Genomic DNA, 17,506 nt, shown 5'->3' with positions numbered 1-17,506 from the left:
GAGTTGTTGTTTTCTGTCTGGCAACAGTGCTCTCTGCTGACATCTCTGCTTGTCTCGGGAACTGCACAAAGTAGAAGAGATTTGCTATGGGGATTTGCTTCTAAACTGGGTGGTTCCCGAGACACGTGTTATCAGAGAGCACTTAGACAGAAAAAAACAACTCAACTTCAGCAGCTCATAAGTACTGAAAGGATTAAGATTTTTTTAATAGAAGTAATTTACAAATCTGTATAAAAGAAAAGGTGTGTGCAGCTCACAAATCTAAAATCCGAGGATATAGTTGGTTATATGCCGAAACCCCAACGGCCGGGAATAAATAGTATATGAAAAGGAAATATATAACCAATCCTTCTAGGATTTTGCCCCGAAGGGTACACAATGAATTCAAAGATAATATAGAAAAATTTCAATTAATATAAATTTTATTAAACATATATAAAACAATTAATGAAATTGTATAAAATGATTCTAATCCTGGCACAGATATAATATAGGTGAATATTCCACTGGGCCCTAGTGGTATTGATCACCTAAAGTGGGAAGACTTTGTTCTAACAACCATAGATATATAGAAAAATTAATAAAAAATTAATAAAAAAATTATTAAATAATTATAAAAATATACCGGTCTGAAAAAAGTTATTATGTCCTTCTCTGATGCAGCTGATATAATATCTTTGCGATAAATGGATGGACAAGTAGTGTATCAACTGTGCAGTTGATTATTTCAGTCTATTGGCTGATACAGGCTTGGTCTGGTCTGTATTGAATACTGCTGTTACAATGTATCTCACCCGCTCCTGGCGCTCGATGTTGTCTCCGTCCACCATTCGCCGGCTGCGCTGGCACAGGGCTGTCACTTGTGCAGAGTTTTACTTGTGCAGGGGTACGTTTGGCACAACGTCCCCAGTGGCCTCCATGTTGCTCTTGTGATGGTATTGCAGGGCGGCGCAGCGCTGGCGTCCTTCGTGGTGGATGTCGATGGAGAGTGGTATTTTCTCAGGGCGGGTGGAAGATGGATCTTGCTTCCAATGAATAACAAGTCTCTATGCCAGGTTCACACCATCGATATATTGCAAGGTGCAGCAATTAACCTAGACGTGTTTCAGGGTTCTTTTGCTAAATTGCATGACCCTTTCTTCAGTAGGAGACATTCTTTAATTCTCCTACTGAAGAAAGGGTCATGCAATTTAGCAAAAGAACCCTGAAACACGTTTAGGTTAGTTGCCGCACCTTGCCGCACTCATTAGCTGCTGAATACTACAGAATAAATTATTTTCTTTTTGGAACACAGAGCTCTCTGCTGAGTCACGAGCACAGTGCTCTCTGCTGACATCACTGTCCATTATAAGAACTGTCCAGAGTAGGAGAAAATCCCAATAGCAAACATATGCTGCTCTGGACAGTTCCTAAAATGGACAGAGATGTCAGCAGAGAGCACTGTGCTCGTGATGTCAGCAGAGAGCTCTGTGTTCCAAAAAGAAAATAATTTCCTCTGTAGTATTCAGCAGCTAATAAGTCCTGAAAGGATTAAGATTTTTTAATAGAAGTAATTTACAAATCTGTTTAACTTTCTGGCACCAGTTGATAAAAAAAAAGTTTTCTACCGGAGTACCCATTTAAACATGGCTTCTTCTGAACTTAATGTTCAGTAACAAAACAAATAGCCTTCACACTCAAATCTTGCTTGTCCAGCACTAACTTTTACAGTTGTCTTCCCTGTTTCTTACTACCAGTCACCTAACACAACAGTCAACAAATGTGTTTATTAACAAAGGTCACAAAGTCTCCTGTGCTGATCTGGGTTAGTCTAAAAACCTAGATGGGCCCACGAAGGGGACGAAAGGACCTGCTACCAAACTTGCTTTCCATTCCATAAAAATCCAGGCCCTATAAGAGAACTTACTGAAGACCAAGCTAAATCTAACTGGGGATTTTCTTAATTTTTATCATCTTACCCAACTTTTCTTGGATGAGATATGCAATTCCTGAAAACTGGCATCCACATATGATGGGAAAATATAGCAATCTCTAATGAATGTTCCTATTACAGTATTACAGTGTATTTACAGTGTATGTGTGTGTCTTTATTTTTTTTACTTGGAGTTGTGCTGTTATTCTGCTCATGACCATCATTACTTTACTGTACTCCAGAAAGAGACCTCTTTTCTGTAATTCCAATAATTACTATTTTAATCATAATAATATGTTTTATTGTATTTTATATAATTTGCACAAGATGATTTTATGAGTAGAAATTCCAGTCTATTTTGGTTTTCAAGAACATACGCCATCTGATCTTGGTATATGTGACTTTTTAGATGAGGCAATAGTTATTATTGAAAGCCAAAAATGGGATCATGGGATATGTATTGGGTTATAGAATTATGTCATAATTTTTTGAAATCACAAGATGTAATAATGCAGCAAAGTTAAGTTTGTCATTTGGTGCCGCTTATCCAGGGTTTTGGGTTGTCGAAAAACCTGTTTTTTAAAGCCTTTGTGTACCTTTACAATGAATTCTGTGTATTCTTTTTTTGTGGTTGTAGTTTTGGTCATTTGCCTACATACCTTTGGTAAATTACCAAGATAACAGAGCATGGTTTCATGATCTGCTGAGTTTGATGCGCGATAGGATGTTCACATCATGTTTCTCTCCGTATACGTGCTTATATGGTAACTGGTGACTGTATTACATGTCTAACAGTTTCATCTCTCAACCATAGACTAAGATGGGATCTGTTGAACAAATACCTTGTGTACTTCATGGTGTATCCAATAAAGGGGTTATTCGGGCAGCATGGTTTTGTATACATCTGCTCAGGAAGGGGGTAATTAAGAAAGACAACACTCACTTGCTTTGTGCCACCGATGTTGTTACATTTCTCTGGTCCCTTCTGTGCAGAGCTTGCAGGTTAGGGGACATGATGTCATAGGCCCTCTCAGCCAGTTAGCTACTTCAGCGTTGTCCTGCCTCGTCATGTCCCTGAACCTGAAAGGGCATAACAGCAGGGACCAAAGTTCGGCAATACCAGCATCAACGCAGTAGGGAGAAAGGAAACTGTATTGTTTTGTTTTTTGTTTTTTTAATTCTTCCCTCCCCGAGCATACGTATAAAAAAACATGCTGCACGGTCAACCTCTTTCCATTAGAGCCTATGGGTAACCAGAGGCATATGTAAGGGTTTGTATCACTGTTTTAAGCATTCCCTAGGCGCCTGCTTCAACTGTATTTTTGTCCAAGGCCAGGGATGAGGGGTAGGTGATGGTAGGTGCCTGTCTTGGGGGATGTTTCACAACTGCTGGCTTTATATGAATTTAGGTATAAAACAGATGGAAACTACCTAACTTCTAGGGAACCTATCTATGGAATCGGGGGGTCCTGGTGTTAAGTATGATTTTTGTAGAAACACCCCCCCCCCACCCCCCTACCCTCCTTGTGTATTGAACTAAGGGAGACAAATGAAAATGATTGTAAATGATGAACTAAGACATGCCACAATGTGTTTTTCATTTTTGTTTTACATGTATAAGAGCACTAAAAGTATTTTTAAAGTTGTACTTAGTTTGAAATAGTATTCAATCACATACATGAGCCTCTGCGTGGTCGCTATGCTTTCAGTGGGGATAGATAATGGTGGACAATAATGTATAGAATGCCATGTTGGAATTATCGTGATTGAAGACAATGCTCTGCAGGTCATCAGTACGTACCGTACAAGTTGTCATATAAAGTCATATGTACATTGTAGCCTGACCTGCTAAACATTGATAAATGTGTTCACTTCTATTAATGATTAAGCGTAAAATGCCTGAAATTCACAAATACTTCAGTATGGGGCAATGGCTGGTTTTAGACAAAGCAGACAGATAAAACAGAGAAAATGAACCTACCTGTCTGTAAATAGCTGATTAGGAGGATTTCACAACCATATTGTTAGTTTGTGATACCGTTCTTGGATAACAGCTTGTTCTCCACCTCAGGAATGTAGGTGTTTTAGTCAGTGAGTCAGAGGAAAGGCGCCCAATGCTCCCGTATCTGAGTAGAGCAGAGTTATGGATAAGGGCATTAGACCTTTTCCAGATACAAAGATTACATGTTTGAACAGTGTCCTGATATGGCTGATAAAACTTTATAATTCTTTTAAAGTTGAACTAAACCTTGAAGGGGTTGTCTGTTTAGTTCCGGATCCACTTTAAGTGCATATTGAGGGGTTCCTCAAATCACACCTCACTTGTTAGCTAGAGCCCAACTATGTTTACCTCAGCCATTTGGGTTACTGTAGAATACTTGAGTTCATTTTTGCCAGTTTGATGTATCCACCTGAAAAGGTAGAATTGCCTGTGTCATAGAATTGCCTGTGTCACTGGTGGGGGGGGGGGGGGGGGGGGGGCAAAACGCCACAAAAACTGCATCATGGAGGAGAAAAAGGGTACAGTTCTTTTCAGATTTTTTTTTTTAGGGAAAAAAAACACCATGCAGACCTAAACCAAATTCTGGTTTTGTATACATTACAAAGCCAGACACTGGTGGAGAGGTGACCACAAATATAGTAGTGATAGGTATCCTCTGTCCAGTAACTGAATAATCAGATTGTACGGATGAGTTGTGTGTTGAGGTTATGTTAAAATGATCACCTCCTGCTTACATTCTCCATATTAGAAAATCTTAATGCAGTTTCCTTACAATTTCAGAGTGATATAGGAGGCAAGAAGATTCTGCAAAGGAAATGGACGTCATTCCTGAAAGCAAGACTATTCTGCTCCAGTCCATACTATGAAACCTTAAAAAGTGTTTACACCTTGAATGTGGGCAACTGGGACGGAACCATCTTCTATGCAGCCTTTTTTTTCCAATGGTATGTTAGAGTCTTCCTTTACTTTACGCTGTACTAGGTCCTTTAAATAACCAATTTTATGTTTTGTAAGTTTTCTCACGTTCTACTATGGTGACAAAGACAGTAATGCTGGATGTAACTTTCAGGACCAGTATTTTTATCAAGGGTATTGTTGGCTCTGAGAAAACACAAGTGACAGAGGTCCAAGATACAAATACAAGTGAATGTGGTTATCACTGATGACGAGAGACCTGTGGCAGTAAAAACTGCATGTAAGAGGTTATATACTGGCCATTCATATGTAACTATCACAGAAGAGGAGAACACTGCTTGGGAAATGGGAATGAGTGCAGGAGTTTATATAAGGGGCATACAAATAAGAAAAAATCATGGTTGCTTTCTGGTGCTGCAAAAGATGCAGGTCTACCGTATCTTCTTACAGATGTAGCAGGTTTTTACTGATATTCGGAAGGGCATAATGCATTTCAATTCCATTTTGGGATTTTCCTCAAGTATTATACAGTATTTTACATTAAAGCAGTTCTGTAGTGAAATATACCTCATCCAGAGAAGCAGACTCTGGCACCGATAGCTCACGTGCAGCTGACTCCAATTAGTAAGGGTTAATGGCAACCTATATATAAGAATAAAGCCGCACCTGCATCTGATATCACGGTATGTGCTCCGTTGTTTTCTTTCTCGTGTTCCTATGAAATATAACTTATGCCCTATCCAAAGGATAGGGGATACGTTATAGATCGCGGGGGGCCCGACCACTGGGACCCCCTGCGGTCTCCTGAACGGGGCCCTGGCAGTCTGCTGGAAGGGGGCGTGCTGACGCCCACACGGAGTGGCGGCCAACACTCCCCCTCCATGTATCCCATAGAGATACATAGAGGGGGCATGTCAGCCCCGGCTTCCTGCGGGGGTCAGAACGGCCGCTTCAGGCAGACTGCAGAGGCCTCGTTCAGGAGATCTATAACTTATCGTTCAGATCTATAACTTATCCCCTATCCTTTGCACTACTCCTTTAAAAAACCATGGTTGATCCTGGGGTTGCATTGCAGCCAACTTATGGGGCACAGTAGCTTGCACCTTATGGGACAACTATAACATTGTAATTCCCCGCTCAGAAACTGCATACTTTGTTTTCTAGAAGGCTTTGTAGCTCCGAGGCCAAACTTACAGCTCTTCAAGAGTATGAAAAGGAAACCGGGAATGGGAAATGCGAATGGGGAATTTTACAGATGTACTGATGATGCAAAACTTATGGGTGCAGGTACTACCATTAAATGGCTCTCCCCAGTGCTTACAAGGTAGACCACAAATAGCTGACATGTATGTTGTCTTTTCTGCGGGATCTCATGACACCCTTCACTATGATGCACATGTCATAGGAATTAGAAGTAGAGTCACTGGTGGTCTGGAAACAAAAGCAGGAGAAAGAACAGCAGAACTTGGAAGACTACAGATAACATTAGTTTGTCAGGTTAAAAAAATACTTCCAGGTTAGCCTATTACCCAGTAGTGTTCTAGAGCAATGGTCTCAAACTGTGGCCCTTCAGATTTTGCAAAACTTCAACTCCCAGCATGCCCGGACAGCCAACGGCTGTCCGGGCATGCTGGGAGTTGAAGTTTTGCAAAATCTGAAGGGCCACAGTTTGAGATCACTTATCTAGAGGAAGGCAAAAAAAAAATTAAAATAAAGTTAGAAGGCAATTTTCTTCTCTTTGGGAAAACATTTTCTTCCCAATTTTAATCTGGATAAGAACAAAGCCAGAATTAATCCCGGAATCACCGACTTTTTTGAACCCTTGTAGTGAGTTCACCGTGACATCTTTTGGTGGCTGAGAGTTCTGTGTTTGGGTAAAATTTTTATTTTTCGTAGAGGATGCCCCCTTGTTATAGATACAGTTTTGCCTATAAATAAATTATGGGCGAGATCTTTTGTACTGCCCTTTAAATATATTTATACACAGCTATTAGGTCACCTCTCAACTTTATTTTAAACTAAATAACCTGAATTTTGAGAATCTATCTTCACTTTTACTGATCATAAGACTTTTGGTGCCCCTGATAATGCAGCAGAGTGGTGCTCCACATGTATGCTGGCTTGACATGATTTTTAGCTGACAAGTTTCTGAAATGGTTAAAGGGGTACTCCGGTGGAATTTTTTTTTTTTTTTTTTTTTAAATCAACCGGTGCCAGAAAGTTAAACAGATTTGTAAATGACTTCTATAAAAAAAAAAAATATTTTCCCTTGCAGTACTTTTTAGCAGCTGTATGCTACAGAGGAAATTCTTTTCTTTTTGAATTTCTTTTTTGTCTTGTCCACACTGCTCTCTGCTGACACCTGATGCCCGTTTCAGGAACTGTCCAGAACCTATGCTGCTCTGGTCAGTTCCTGACACGGACAGGGGTGTCAGCAGAGAGACAAAAAAGAAATTCAAAAAGAAAATAATTTCCTCTGTAGCATACAGACGCTAAAAAGTACTGGAAGGGTAAAGATTTTTTAATACAAGTCATTTACAAATCTGTTTAAATTTCTGGCACCAGGTGATTTTAAAAAAATAATAATTTTTTCCACCGGAGTACCCCTTTAAGTGCCCCCAGTCCTAAATAGTCTTCTAATCAGTGGAACATGACCGGTTCCTGACTCCGGAGAAATAGTTTTTTGCATGCTGTTTTTCTCTCAGTGTGAATCTCAGCGCTTGGCTTCCAGTTATAAATATTCCAGATGTGCGACCTGTCACACAGAAAATGCTTTCTGCGATAGAGGAAAGAAATACTCGTAAACATAAACAATGTACAATGTTCAGCACACCATGCAAACTCTGGAGACTGACTGTACGGTATTGTTTTCTTGCTTAGTGGAGAACAGGTCTAATAAATGTATTGGTCCTAGGTCACTTGGCACGTTGCTTTCCTCAAAAATGTCCACAAAAGCCTTATTTAAGGTAGTAACAAATATAACATGGAAAGATTGTATTTTAGCTATAGTGCCTTAATCTCTGAAATTAAGTCCTCTATAGTAGAGAACCAACCATGAAGATCCTTCTTACAACTAGTGATGAGCGGCAGGGGTCATATTCGAATTTGCGATATTTCATGAATATATGGACGAATATACGTCCTATGTTCGCTTAATACGCTATGTTCGTTCACTTTTTTTTCATGCAAAAATCGTAATGAAATTCGTATAGTGCGCATGCGCGATTATATCTTTCAACTAACCATATACCCTACACTAAAACCTATCTGCTAAACTAACCTAATCTATCTAAAGCTAAGACATTCTCGAATATTTGCATATTCGCATATACAAAATATTCTCGCTCCACACCGACTCACACAGTAAATAATATTGGAGCCTTCTTTGGACCACAAGCTGGAAGCAGGGAGGGATGATCACTTTTTTTTACACAGTACACATCATTGTTGTGATGTGTACTGTGAAGGAAGTAAAAAAAAAAAGAATATTCGTCATTACGAATATATAGCCCTATATTCAAAATCTTAGCGAAATCGCGAAGTGCCGATATTCGCGGTAAAAATTTCGATATTCAAATATTCGCGCTTAACACTACTTCAACACCATGACCTTGGCTGGGTTCACATATATCAGGCGTCCGGCACAGTTTTCTTCTGGCGTCCACCTGGTGAAACTGGTGCTAGAACCAATCCGATTCATTTGAATGGGACGGTTCATAATCATCCAGCGTCTTAATTTTGACGCCAGATGGTTAGACATGCCGAAGGGCACTGGACAGCCTGTCCACCGTCCAGAAACAATGGACGCCGGATGCCATACAACTGATGACAACTTGTCATCAGTTGCATCGAGATCTAGGCTAAGTTCAAGTATGCTGGATGCCGGACATACACAATGTTCCAAATTATTATGCAAATTATATTTTTCTCATTTACCTAAATAATTGATGTAAATAACAGTCAGCATAATTCTCATGTTATCAACTATTAAAGGGGTACTCTGCCCCTGGCATCTTATCCCCTATCCAAAGGATAGGGGATAAGATGTTAGATCGCCGCGGTCCCGCTGCTGGGGACCCCGGGGATCCCCGCTGCGGCACCCCACCATCATTACTGCGCAGAGCGAGTTCGCTCTGTGCGTAATGATGGGCGATACAAGGGCCGGAGCAGTGTGACGTCATGGCTCCGCCCCTCATGACATCACGGCCCGTCCCCTTAATGCAAGTCTATGGCACGGGGCGTGACGACCGCCATGCCCCCTCCCATAGACTTGTATTGACGGATGCGGGCTGTGACGTCACGAGGGGCGGAGCCGTGATGTAATGATGCTCCGGCCCCTGTATTGCCCGTCATTACGTGCAGAGCGATCTCGCTCTGCGCAGTAATGATAGCGGGGTGCTGTAGCAGCGATCCCCGGGGTCCCCAGCAGCGGTACCCCGGCGATCTGACATCTTATCCCCTATCCTTTGATAGCAGCTTCGCAAGTTTTGCATCCATTGAATTAGTGAGTTTTTGGACAGCTTCTGCTTGAATTTGTTTGCAAGATGTCAGAATAGCCTCCCAGAGCTGCTGTATGAATGTAAACTGCCTCCACCCTCATAGATCTTTTGTTTGAGGATGCTCCAAAGGTTCTCAATAGGACTGAGGTCAGGGGAGGATGGAGGCCACACCATGACTTTCTCTCCTTTTCACCCCATAGCAGCCATTGAGGCTGAGGTATTCTTTGCAACATGAGATGGTGCATTGCCATGCATGAAGATGATTTTATTACGAAAAGCATAGTTCTTCCTTCTGTACCAGGGAAGAAAGTGGTCAGTCAGAAACTCCACATATTTTGCAGAGGTCATCTTTACATCTTCAGGGACCCTAAAGGGGCCGACCAGCTCTCTTCACGTGATTCCGGCCCAAAACATGACTCCACCACCGCCTTGCTAACATTGCAGCCTTGTTGAAACAGGGTGGCCTTCCACCAACCATCCACTACTCCATCCATCTTGACCATCCAGGGTTGCAACACACTCATCAGTGAACAGGACTGTTTCAAAAATAGTCTTCATGTATTTTCTGCCCAATGCAGCTGTTTCTGCTTGTGAGCATTGGTTAGTGGTGGCCGAATAGAAGGTTTATGTACAGTTGCAAGACTCTGGAGGACTCTACATCTTGCCTCTGGAGTCCCACAGACATCACCAGCAGCTTGAAATATCTGTTTGCTGCTATGTAATGGTATTTTAGCAGCTGCTCTCTTGATCCGATGCATGGATCTGGCAGAAATCTTCCTCAGTGTGCCTTTATTTGCACAAACCTGTCTGTGCTCTTAATCTGCCACAAATCTATTAATAGTGCCATGATCACGCTTAAGTTTTTGTGAAATATCTAATGTTTTCATACATCGTCCAAGGCATTGAACTATTTCACTCTTTTTGGCAGCAGAGAGATCTTTTTTTCTTCCACATATTGGTTGAAAATGGTGCTCTGCTTAACCCCTTCGGGACCCATGACGTACATGTACGTCATGAGACAGCTCCCGTTTTATAACGGGGGGCCATAGCGGGTCGGGTTCAGCCTCTAACAACGGCTGGGACCCGTGGCTAATAGCGTGCAGCATCGATCGCGGGGCCTTGCACTATTAACCCTTTAGACACGGCGTTCAAAGTTGATCGCCGTGTCTAAAGTGAAACTAAAACTATGCGAGTTAGCTCAGGGAGCTGTTTGGGATCGCTGCGGCAAAATTACGGCATCCCGAACAGCTTACAAGACAGCCGGAGGGTCCCTACCTGCCTCCTTGCTGTCCGATCGCCAAATGACTGCTCCATGCTTGAGATCCAGACATGAGCAGTCAAGCGGCAGAAACATCGATCAATGGTTTCCTATAAGAAACGTAAAAGATCAGTGTATGCCGTTATAGCCCCCTATGGGAGCTATAACACTGCAAAAAAAAAAAGTGGAAAAAAAAAGTAAACAGCAAAAAAGTGAGATTTCTGTAGAGATACTGGAAATCTCGCTCACCGGAGTGAGATTCTGTAGAGATACTGGTGCTGAGATCCTGTTGGGCAAAGGTTGCCTTAAAAAGTTTTTTTCAGGTGTGATTTTTTTTTGGCATCCCGATTGCTGCAAAAATGTTTTAATAAATAAAGCATACTCTCCTTCCGATATCCCCCTTCACGTTCTTCTTTGACCAGTTAGTCAGAACCAGTACTCTCTGCTTTTTTCTGCCTTTGATGTGCAGACCCTGCAGGAATCATGCCCATTCAGCCAATCCCTGGCTAAGGTGAGTCACAGCCAATTATTGTTTAAGAGAGCAGTCTCCGCAGGGTCACCATGTCATCGGAAGCAGGAAGATCAGGGGACTGGGAGCCTTTATAGTGGTAGCATAGTTTCCCCACATTAGGTAGCATAGTTTCCCAACATTTAGGTAGCATAGCATATTTTCCCAACATTTAGGTAGCATATTTTCCCAACATTAGGTAGCATATTTTCCCAACATTAGGTAGCATAGATTCCCCACATTGGATAGCATAGATTCCTCACATTAGGTAGCAAAGATTCCCCACATTAGGTAGCAGTTTCCCCACATTACATAGCAGTTTCCAAACATTAGGTAGCAGTTTCCCCACATTACGTAGCAGTTTTCCCACATTAGGTAGCATTGTTTCCCCACATTAGGTAGCATAGTCTCCCCCCGACGCACACACAGACACACTCACCTGGCCTGCGCAGCACTTCTCCTCTACCTGCAGGGTGATATCTGTCTAACCACTTGTCCTTCTAACTCGTCCATGTGCTGCATTGTGTTGTTTGGTAACTTTGATGAGGTACTTTATGCAGCACTGTCATGTTTGGGCAGATATTTTGTGATGCAGTCTATTATTTTGTGCTTCTTGGGGGAATTATTTGGTGCTTCTCTGGAGAGGCATTTGTGCTGCACTGTGGTATTTGGTGCTTCTCAGGAGGTACCTAGTGCTGTGCGGTGGCATTTAGTACTGCACAGTAGTATTTTGTTGCTGGTGAAGCCCCAGCATTAGTGATTTGCCTGTTGAGGTCAGAGTATAAAATGTTTGAGAAGCCCTGATGGAATGTGTATTGGGTCAGCCTGAAATTCTATTTATGCACATATGATTACAACAAGACCGATTCCCACAACTGTCTAATGTATGTGACCAGCTAACATCTGATTATTGTCACAAGGAGGGGTAGAAGGGGACATTTCTGATACACTAAATATATGTTACAAAATTGTGTCATACATTGTCATTGAATAAGAGCAATACGTTTCAGATTATTGAAAACATATGAGTTCTCATTAGGGAGGACCGGAGCGGAGTCATTAGCAAATGACAAGTGTTATTTTTGTCCTAATGGTCTCATCGCCTGGAATGATGCCAACGGAGCACCTGGTAGGTTGGAATTGTGACTCAACAGAAGCCACTTGGCACGGACTTCATACGAGACAACCCTTCATGTAGTGACTGAGGAGAGAGGGGGGGCCTATTGATTGAGTAGAAGCTTTTTCAAGCTAACAGATGCCCAAAATTACGCCAAAAGAAAACTATGTAAAATATAGCCAAGATTGTTGAGAATGATAATCGACCAGATGGAGGGTTGTTTGCTAATATCTCGTGAAATAGGATGTAAATATTGAGAAACAATATATTCCCTACCACCCACACCCAGCTTTGTATAAATGGTATTACTGCTTCTTGAGTGGAATAATCCATCTGCCACAGTTCTCAAATGAATCCATTCACAAAGTTATAAAATTTTTTATTTCTTTGTGGGAAAACAATAATAGTATCAATAGTATATATATTTACTTCTTAGCTAGTTAAAAGTGTGGACACTTGTCTGAGACTATTTTTGTATGTTCTTAAACTAAACCACTTCTGGTGGAGCTGAAGAGTACATTCTAATGTAGTGGAAATGCTGCTTTATAATATTTAGGACAGCTATGTATTTGGACAACAAGAATAGCTAAGTGACAATACATTGAGAAATATGAGCAACTAAATATGGAAGAATTTAGCCCCATTAAAAGCTACAGACACTTTCATTGCCTGAATGGGAATTTATACACCAACTACCTTTTTAATATGAGTTTTTAGTAAGAACTGTCTGCAGAAAAAAAGTTCTGGTCTATAAAATAATTTTCTAAAATTCCATTGGTCAAAATTGGGGGTTTACCAAAAATGTTCATGTTATTTATAGTCTTGTTATTGGTCAAATTTACTGTACTTACTGTATGTGACATGCTGAGGTCCAGGACTTTGACCCTGGTGATCTTCCCATAATGCTCCTCATGTCCTACGATGCACATTGGTACCCAGTATGCTTGGTGCACTGATTTTTCAATTCTTACTGCAAATTAAGGATGACTGACAGAGTGAGGGTTAACCGTGTCTAGCTGTCCAAAATAATAAGAATAATTTTCCAGTCTGTCTAGGAGCCATTGGTCCATGCAATGTCACAAAATAATGCAGAATTTCAAACCTTTTTTTAGTAATTCTGTCTGTCATTCGTCTCAGTGCAGACACCCACTTGCTTGTATATTGTATAAATTGCATAAAATGAGAATTGGAGAGAGAGCACACAAGAATCACTCCAAATAATTTGCTTATTTGCTTCCTTCTCTGTTAATCAGAACAAACTCATGTACATTATTTTGTTAGGTTGTATAAAACATATTTATCTAAATAAAGAATATTTGCTTGTCCATTATTCTCATGGATACATGTTGGGTTGCTGATATTCCATGACGCCTCATCCATGTAATGCAGAGGACTGCGTCAGGATATCCATGTCTTTGACTTGCCTAAGACTGAATTTGTATAAATTTAACCCATGATAATTACTTTCTGCTCTGATCATATCTCTGAATTCCTCATGGTCTGTTTGCTTCTTTCTGTCACAAAGTATTTTTCAGTGGTTTCAGAGCTTTGTGGTGCCCACTAGTGCAGTATTTAGTTATATAATTATGTCCCCATTATTGTGCCCAGGGGAAACATGAAGATCTCAGCGGTCTGTCGATACAGCCTACCTGATATTCAGAGAGTATTTGAAGGCCCCTATATGGAATATCAAGATTCCTCACGGAAATGGACCAAATATAACGGAGAAGTTCCAAAACTAAGGCCTGGCTCAGTAAGTGATTATATTTATAGTAGGTTTTCTGTGCTGAGCAGAGTCTTGTGACAAGATCACTTCAACAATTTTGATTATTTGCTGGTATTTATTTTTATTTTATTTATATAGGTGCTGAGACCTATTAGTCAATTCTTGGATGGGCATTTATGTTTTGTTCAGTGGTTGACTATGTCTTTCTGTTATATTTAAACTATATTTTTATGCTGGCGATTTGGAGCCCTGGATCAGGAAAAGCAAGATTAGATCACTGTACAGAACTATAAAGCATACTTGTATTTTTAAGGAAAGTTTTGAGTATAAGCTTTTGTTCATGTAAAAAGAATTACACCATCTCTAGCCATTACTGTATATAACACGTATATGGCATTTTTCACCAGCTTTCCTGTTTGCAGACTTTATGTCCATTTTCCAGTTATTCCTGAGCTAGTGGGTGTAGGATAGCTGCTGTCATGTCTCCCATACATTGCACAGGAGCAGCAGCAACAACGGTATGAAAGACCTTATCGAGCAGCAGTACTAAGCAGTGTAAACTGCAAAACCAGCAGTGGGTGAGAGATAACTCACCACATGCTTCTGCAGTATGTATGTGTGTGTTTCTCTCTGCTTCTGTTTCTCTCTAGAAAATCTTCCTCTTCACTCCTACATTGACTAAGGTGAATGATGAGTTTGAAGCAGGGGTGGGGGGGGGGGGGGTAGGTGCAGAAGAACCAGAAAAAAGGGATGTTCTTATCTAATAAAATAAGTCACAGCACAGTTTCTTACTTTTTTGTTTGTATTAATGAATTATGCAAAGTTTACTAAAAGTGTAGGGCCTATTTATATCCATTTAGATTGCAAAAACATATACATTTATAAAAATATATATATATTTTCAGCAATGATGGACTCCGTTTTATTACAGAAAAGCCAATCTTCTCAGTTTCCTGTACATTTCAATGCAGGTGTTGAGTGTAATAGCTCTTTCAGTCTGGGAAAAAGCTGCATGTAGTATTCTATAGTGGGATTACAGACAGGATATCCAGAAATATGTCTGCCTCCTGGTCACTATAAACCGTATGTCCAGGTTTGACAATCTCCAGAAACATTTATAAATGGAATAGAAAGAATATTTTTAAAATACATTGATGTGTTTAGGTGCAGAAACACTACACATTTTCTGCAACTGATGTTCGATAGATCCACAGTGCATGAACATGCCAAAAAATGGCAGATTAGTGTAGTCAGGATATCTGGGGCATTGGGCTAAACACCTAGAATTCTCATCCTTGGTGATAGTAATGCCATTGAGCCAGCCTGTAATCAGATGATCACCTGTCAATTTTCCCCAACCCTTAGTTGTCACATGTTTCCTCCACTTCATAACCAGAGACAGAGATGACTAAATAATATGTCCAGTGTAAGGGCTGCAGCAAACCATATCCCAGCTCTTAGCTCCCTGGCCCACCTGACATGGATGATGGACTGCAATCAGATCTAATTCTTTGCATTTTAGTGCAATTATGTTTGAAATAGTAACTTTTCATATTTGTAAATGACACACATTTCATTGTTATCTGAGTAAATGCTGAGGTGGCCATATAAGGTTGACTTTGAAGATCGTAGAGAATAGGATGCTCCAAGAAATTATAATAAGATCATTTGAATATTTTACTTTACTGTTTTTTCTTCTCTAACAGTGTATCACAAATGAATTTCGGAGCAGTGGCTACAACTCTTCACAGGATCTCCCGAATAATGTCCTTGATTTTGTAAAACTCCATCCTCTGGTATCTGAGGTGGTCAAGCCAATTGGAGACAAACAGCTTCTCTCCAAGAAGAACATTGTATATACTCGAATCGTTGTAGACAGAGTCACAGCTCTGGACAAAGAACAGTATGATGTGCTGTTTCTAGGGACAGGTCTGTAAGCCAGAACTTCCTTTCTAAACTTTTCTCTACAGCATAATGCAGACTGCCACTGGAGTCCTCGGCAGCCTACAAGTTTAGATTATACATACTGTACATTAGGTACTTGTTATTGTTGCAGGTTTCACATATTTCTACATCTATTCTACACAGTAAATTTAGCTGTGTTTCATATCACATAAGCCTCTGTTTACATCTTGTTCACCTTATCTGACCAGAGCAGTTTGTTTTGTCCACATGGTTTTCTTGTGTGTTTAGTTTCCTTCCACACTCCAAAAATATGATTAAGTTAAAGATAAACTTTCATCTTAATATAATGCTCACAGCTGCAGACATGAGATCTGTCTTGTAGTGGATGACCGTTTGCAAAGACATAAAATAATTTTTGCTTTCCAAGCTCAAGAGTTGTAGAGGTGGTGCTGACCTGCAGCGTGCACACCTCCTTCCTCCTAAAATCTCTGTACTTCAATCACACAGAGCAGGGAGAAGTTTGTGTGGGGGGGTCTTTCAAGAGGCGTATGTGGTGCAGCCCCTCACCCCCTCTGGTACTCTTTAGCACAGTAATAAAACATGATTTTATAACTGTGTTTTATCCCCTTGTCAGCTATCTGTGCATGTCTGCAGCTCTGATTCCCTACGGCAGTGGTCTTCAACCTGCGGACCTCCAGATGTTGCAAAACTACAACTCCCAGCATGCCCGGACAGCCGATGGCTGTCCGGGCATGCTGGGGGTTGTAGTTTTGCAACATCTGGAGGTCCGCAGGTTGGAGACCACTGCCCTACGGTATTGTACTCAACAGTTGAAAGTATAAACGTATTGGACGCAGTATGATTACACAGGGTTTTAAAAGGACAACCACTGTCTATATATCCTACTAGGGCATATCTACAGCAGAAAACACCTAAGTAAGAGCAGCTTCAGCTATGGCAAACTCAAACCCATGTATAACATGTTTGGCCATTGATTTACAGGGAAAATGTATACAAAAGTAAAACTTCAAAAAAAAAAACTAGATCTGTAGTGTTCAGCAGCTGTCTTTGAGGATATCATATGGTCAGATTTAGAAATGTGCTTTATGGGGGTTATTTTCTATGATAACAAACCACCAAATAATGGATTTATTTTTCATTCTTTTAAGCCAGCCATATGCATTTGATGTCACAGATTTTGGCAGGACCAGTCAACCATCTAAATTTTATAGTTTGCTCCTGAATTTTCCCCTAACTGCAGATGATGGAGGAGAGGAGGATTAGACATGTTGGATTACCGTACTAGATCCTTTTGTTCAAGCCAATGCCAGAGCTGCAGCTGTATGCACGGCTTAATTTACATGTCTATTGTGGGATCAGAAGAGATAGCTGTTGGCCAAACAATAAATAGGCAAACAGCGATGGTATATAGCCTGCTAAATATGTGAATAAAACCATGTAAATTATTCCCTGTAGCTAAATGTGCTTCCTCAAGTGGATGTATCCTGGCACATATCCATCTTAAAATTACAGAACAATTTATTCCAACCTGCATATAGCTGTTTTTGGCATGTTCCTCCTCCATGTGCTCCTCCTGATTATTTACTCCATATTGCCATGGTTTCCATATCTTGTACTGATGAGAGCGTGAATCCCATCCCAAT

The 17,506-nt window shown here is 40.7% G+C and overlaps 1 protein-coding gene across 6 annotated transcripts in view; it reads left to right on the top strand.

Moving 5' to 3' along the window:
* Positions 1-17,506, top strand: part of SEMA4G (semaphorin 4G) — a 190,800-nt gene that overhangs the window by 160,093 nt on the left and 13,201 nt on the right. For all 6 annotated transcript variants that reach the window (XM_056529593.1, XM_056529588.1, XM_056529589.1 and 3 more), the window contains 3 exons: positions 4,695-4,858; positions 13,820-13,964; positions 15,644-15,866. In XM_056529593.1, the coding sequence (XP_056385568.1) occupies positions 4,695-4,858; positions 13,820-13,964; positions 15,644-15,866 (532 nt within the window). The remainder of the gene's footprint in view (positions 1-4,694; positions 4,859-13,819; positions 13,965-15,643; positions 15,867-17,506) is intronic.

Source organism: Hyla sarda, chromosome 7 (assembly GCF_029499605.1).
Source record: "Hyla sarda isolate aHylSar1 chromosome 7, aHylSar1.hap1, whole genome shotgun sequence".
Lineage (NCBI taxonomy): Eukaryota > Metazoa > Chordata > Amphibia > Anura > Hylidae > Hyla > Hyla sarda.
This window is presented reverse-complemented; position numbering and strand designations above follow the sequence as displayed.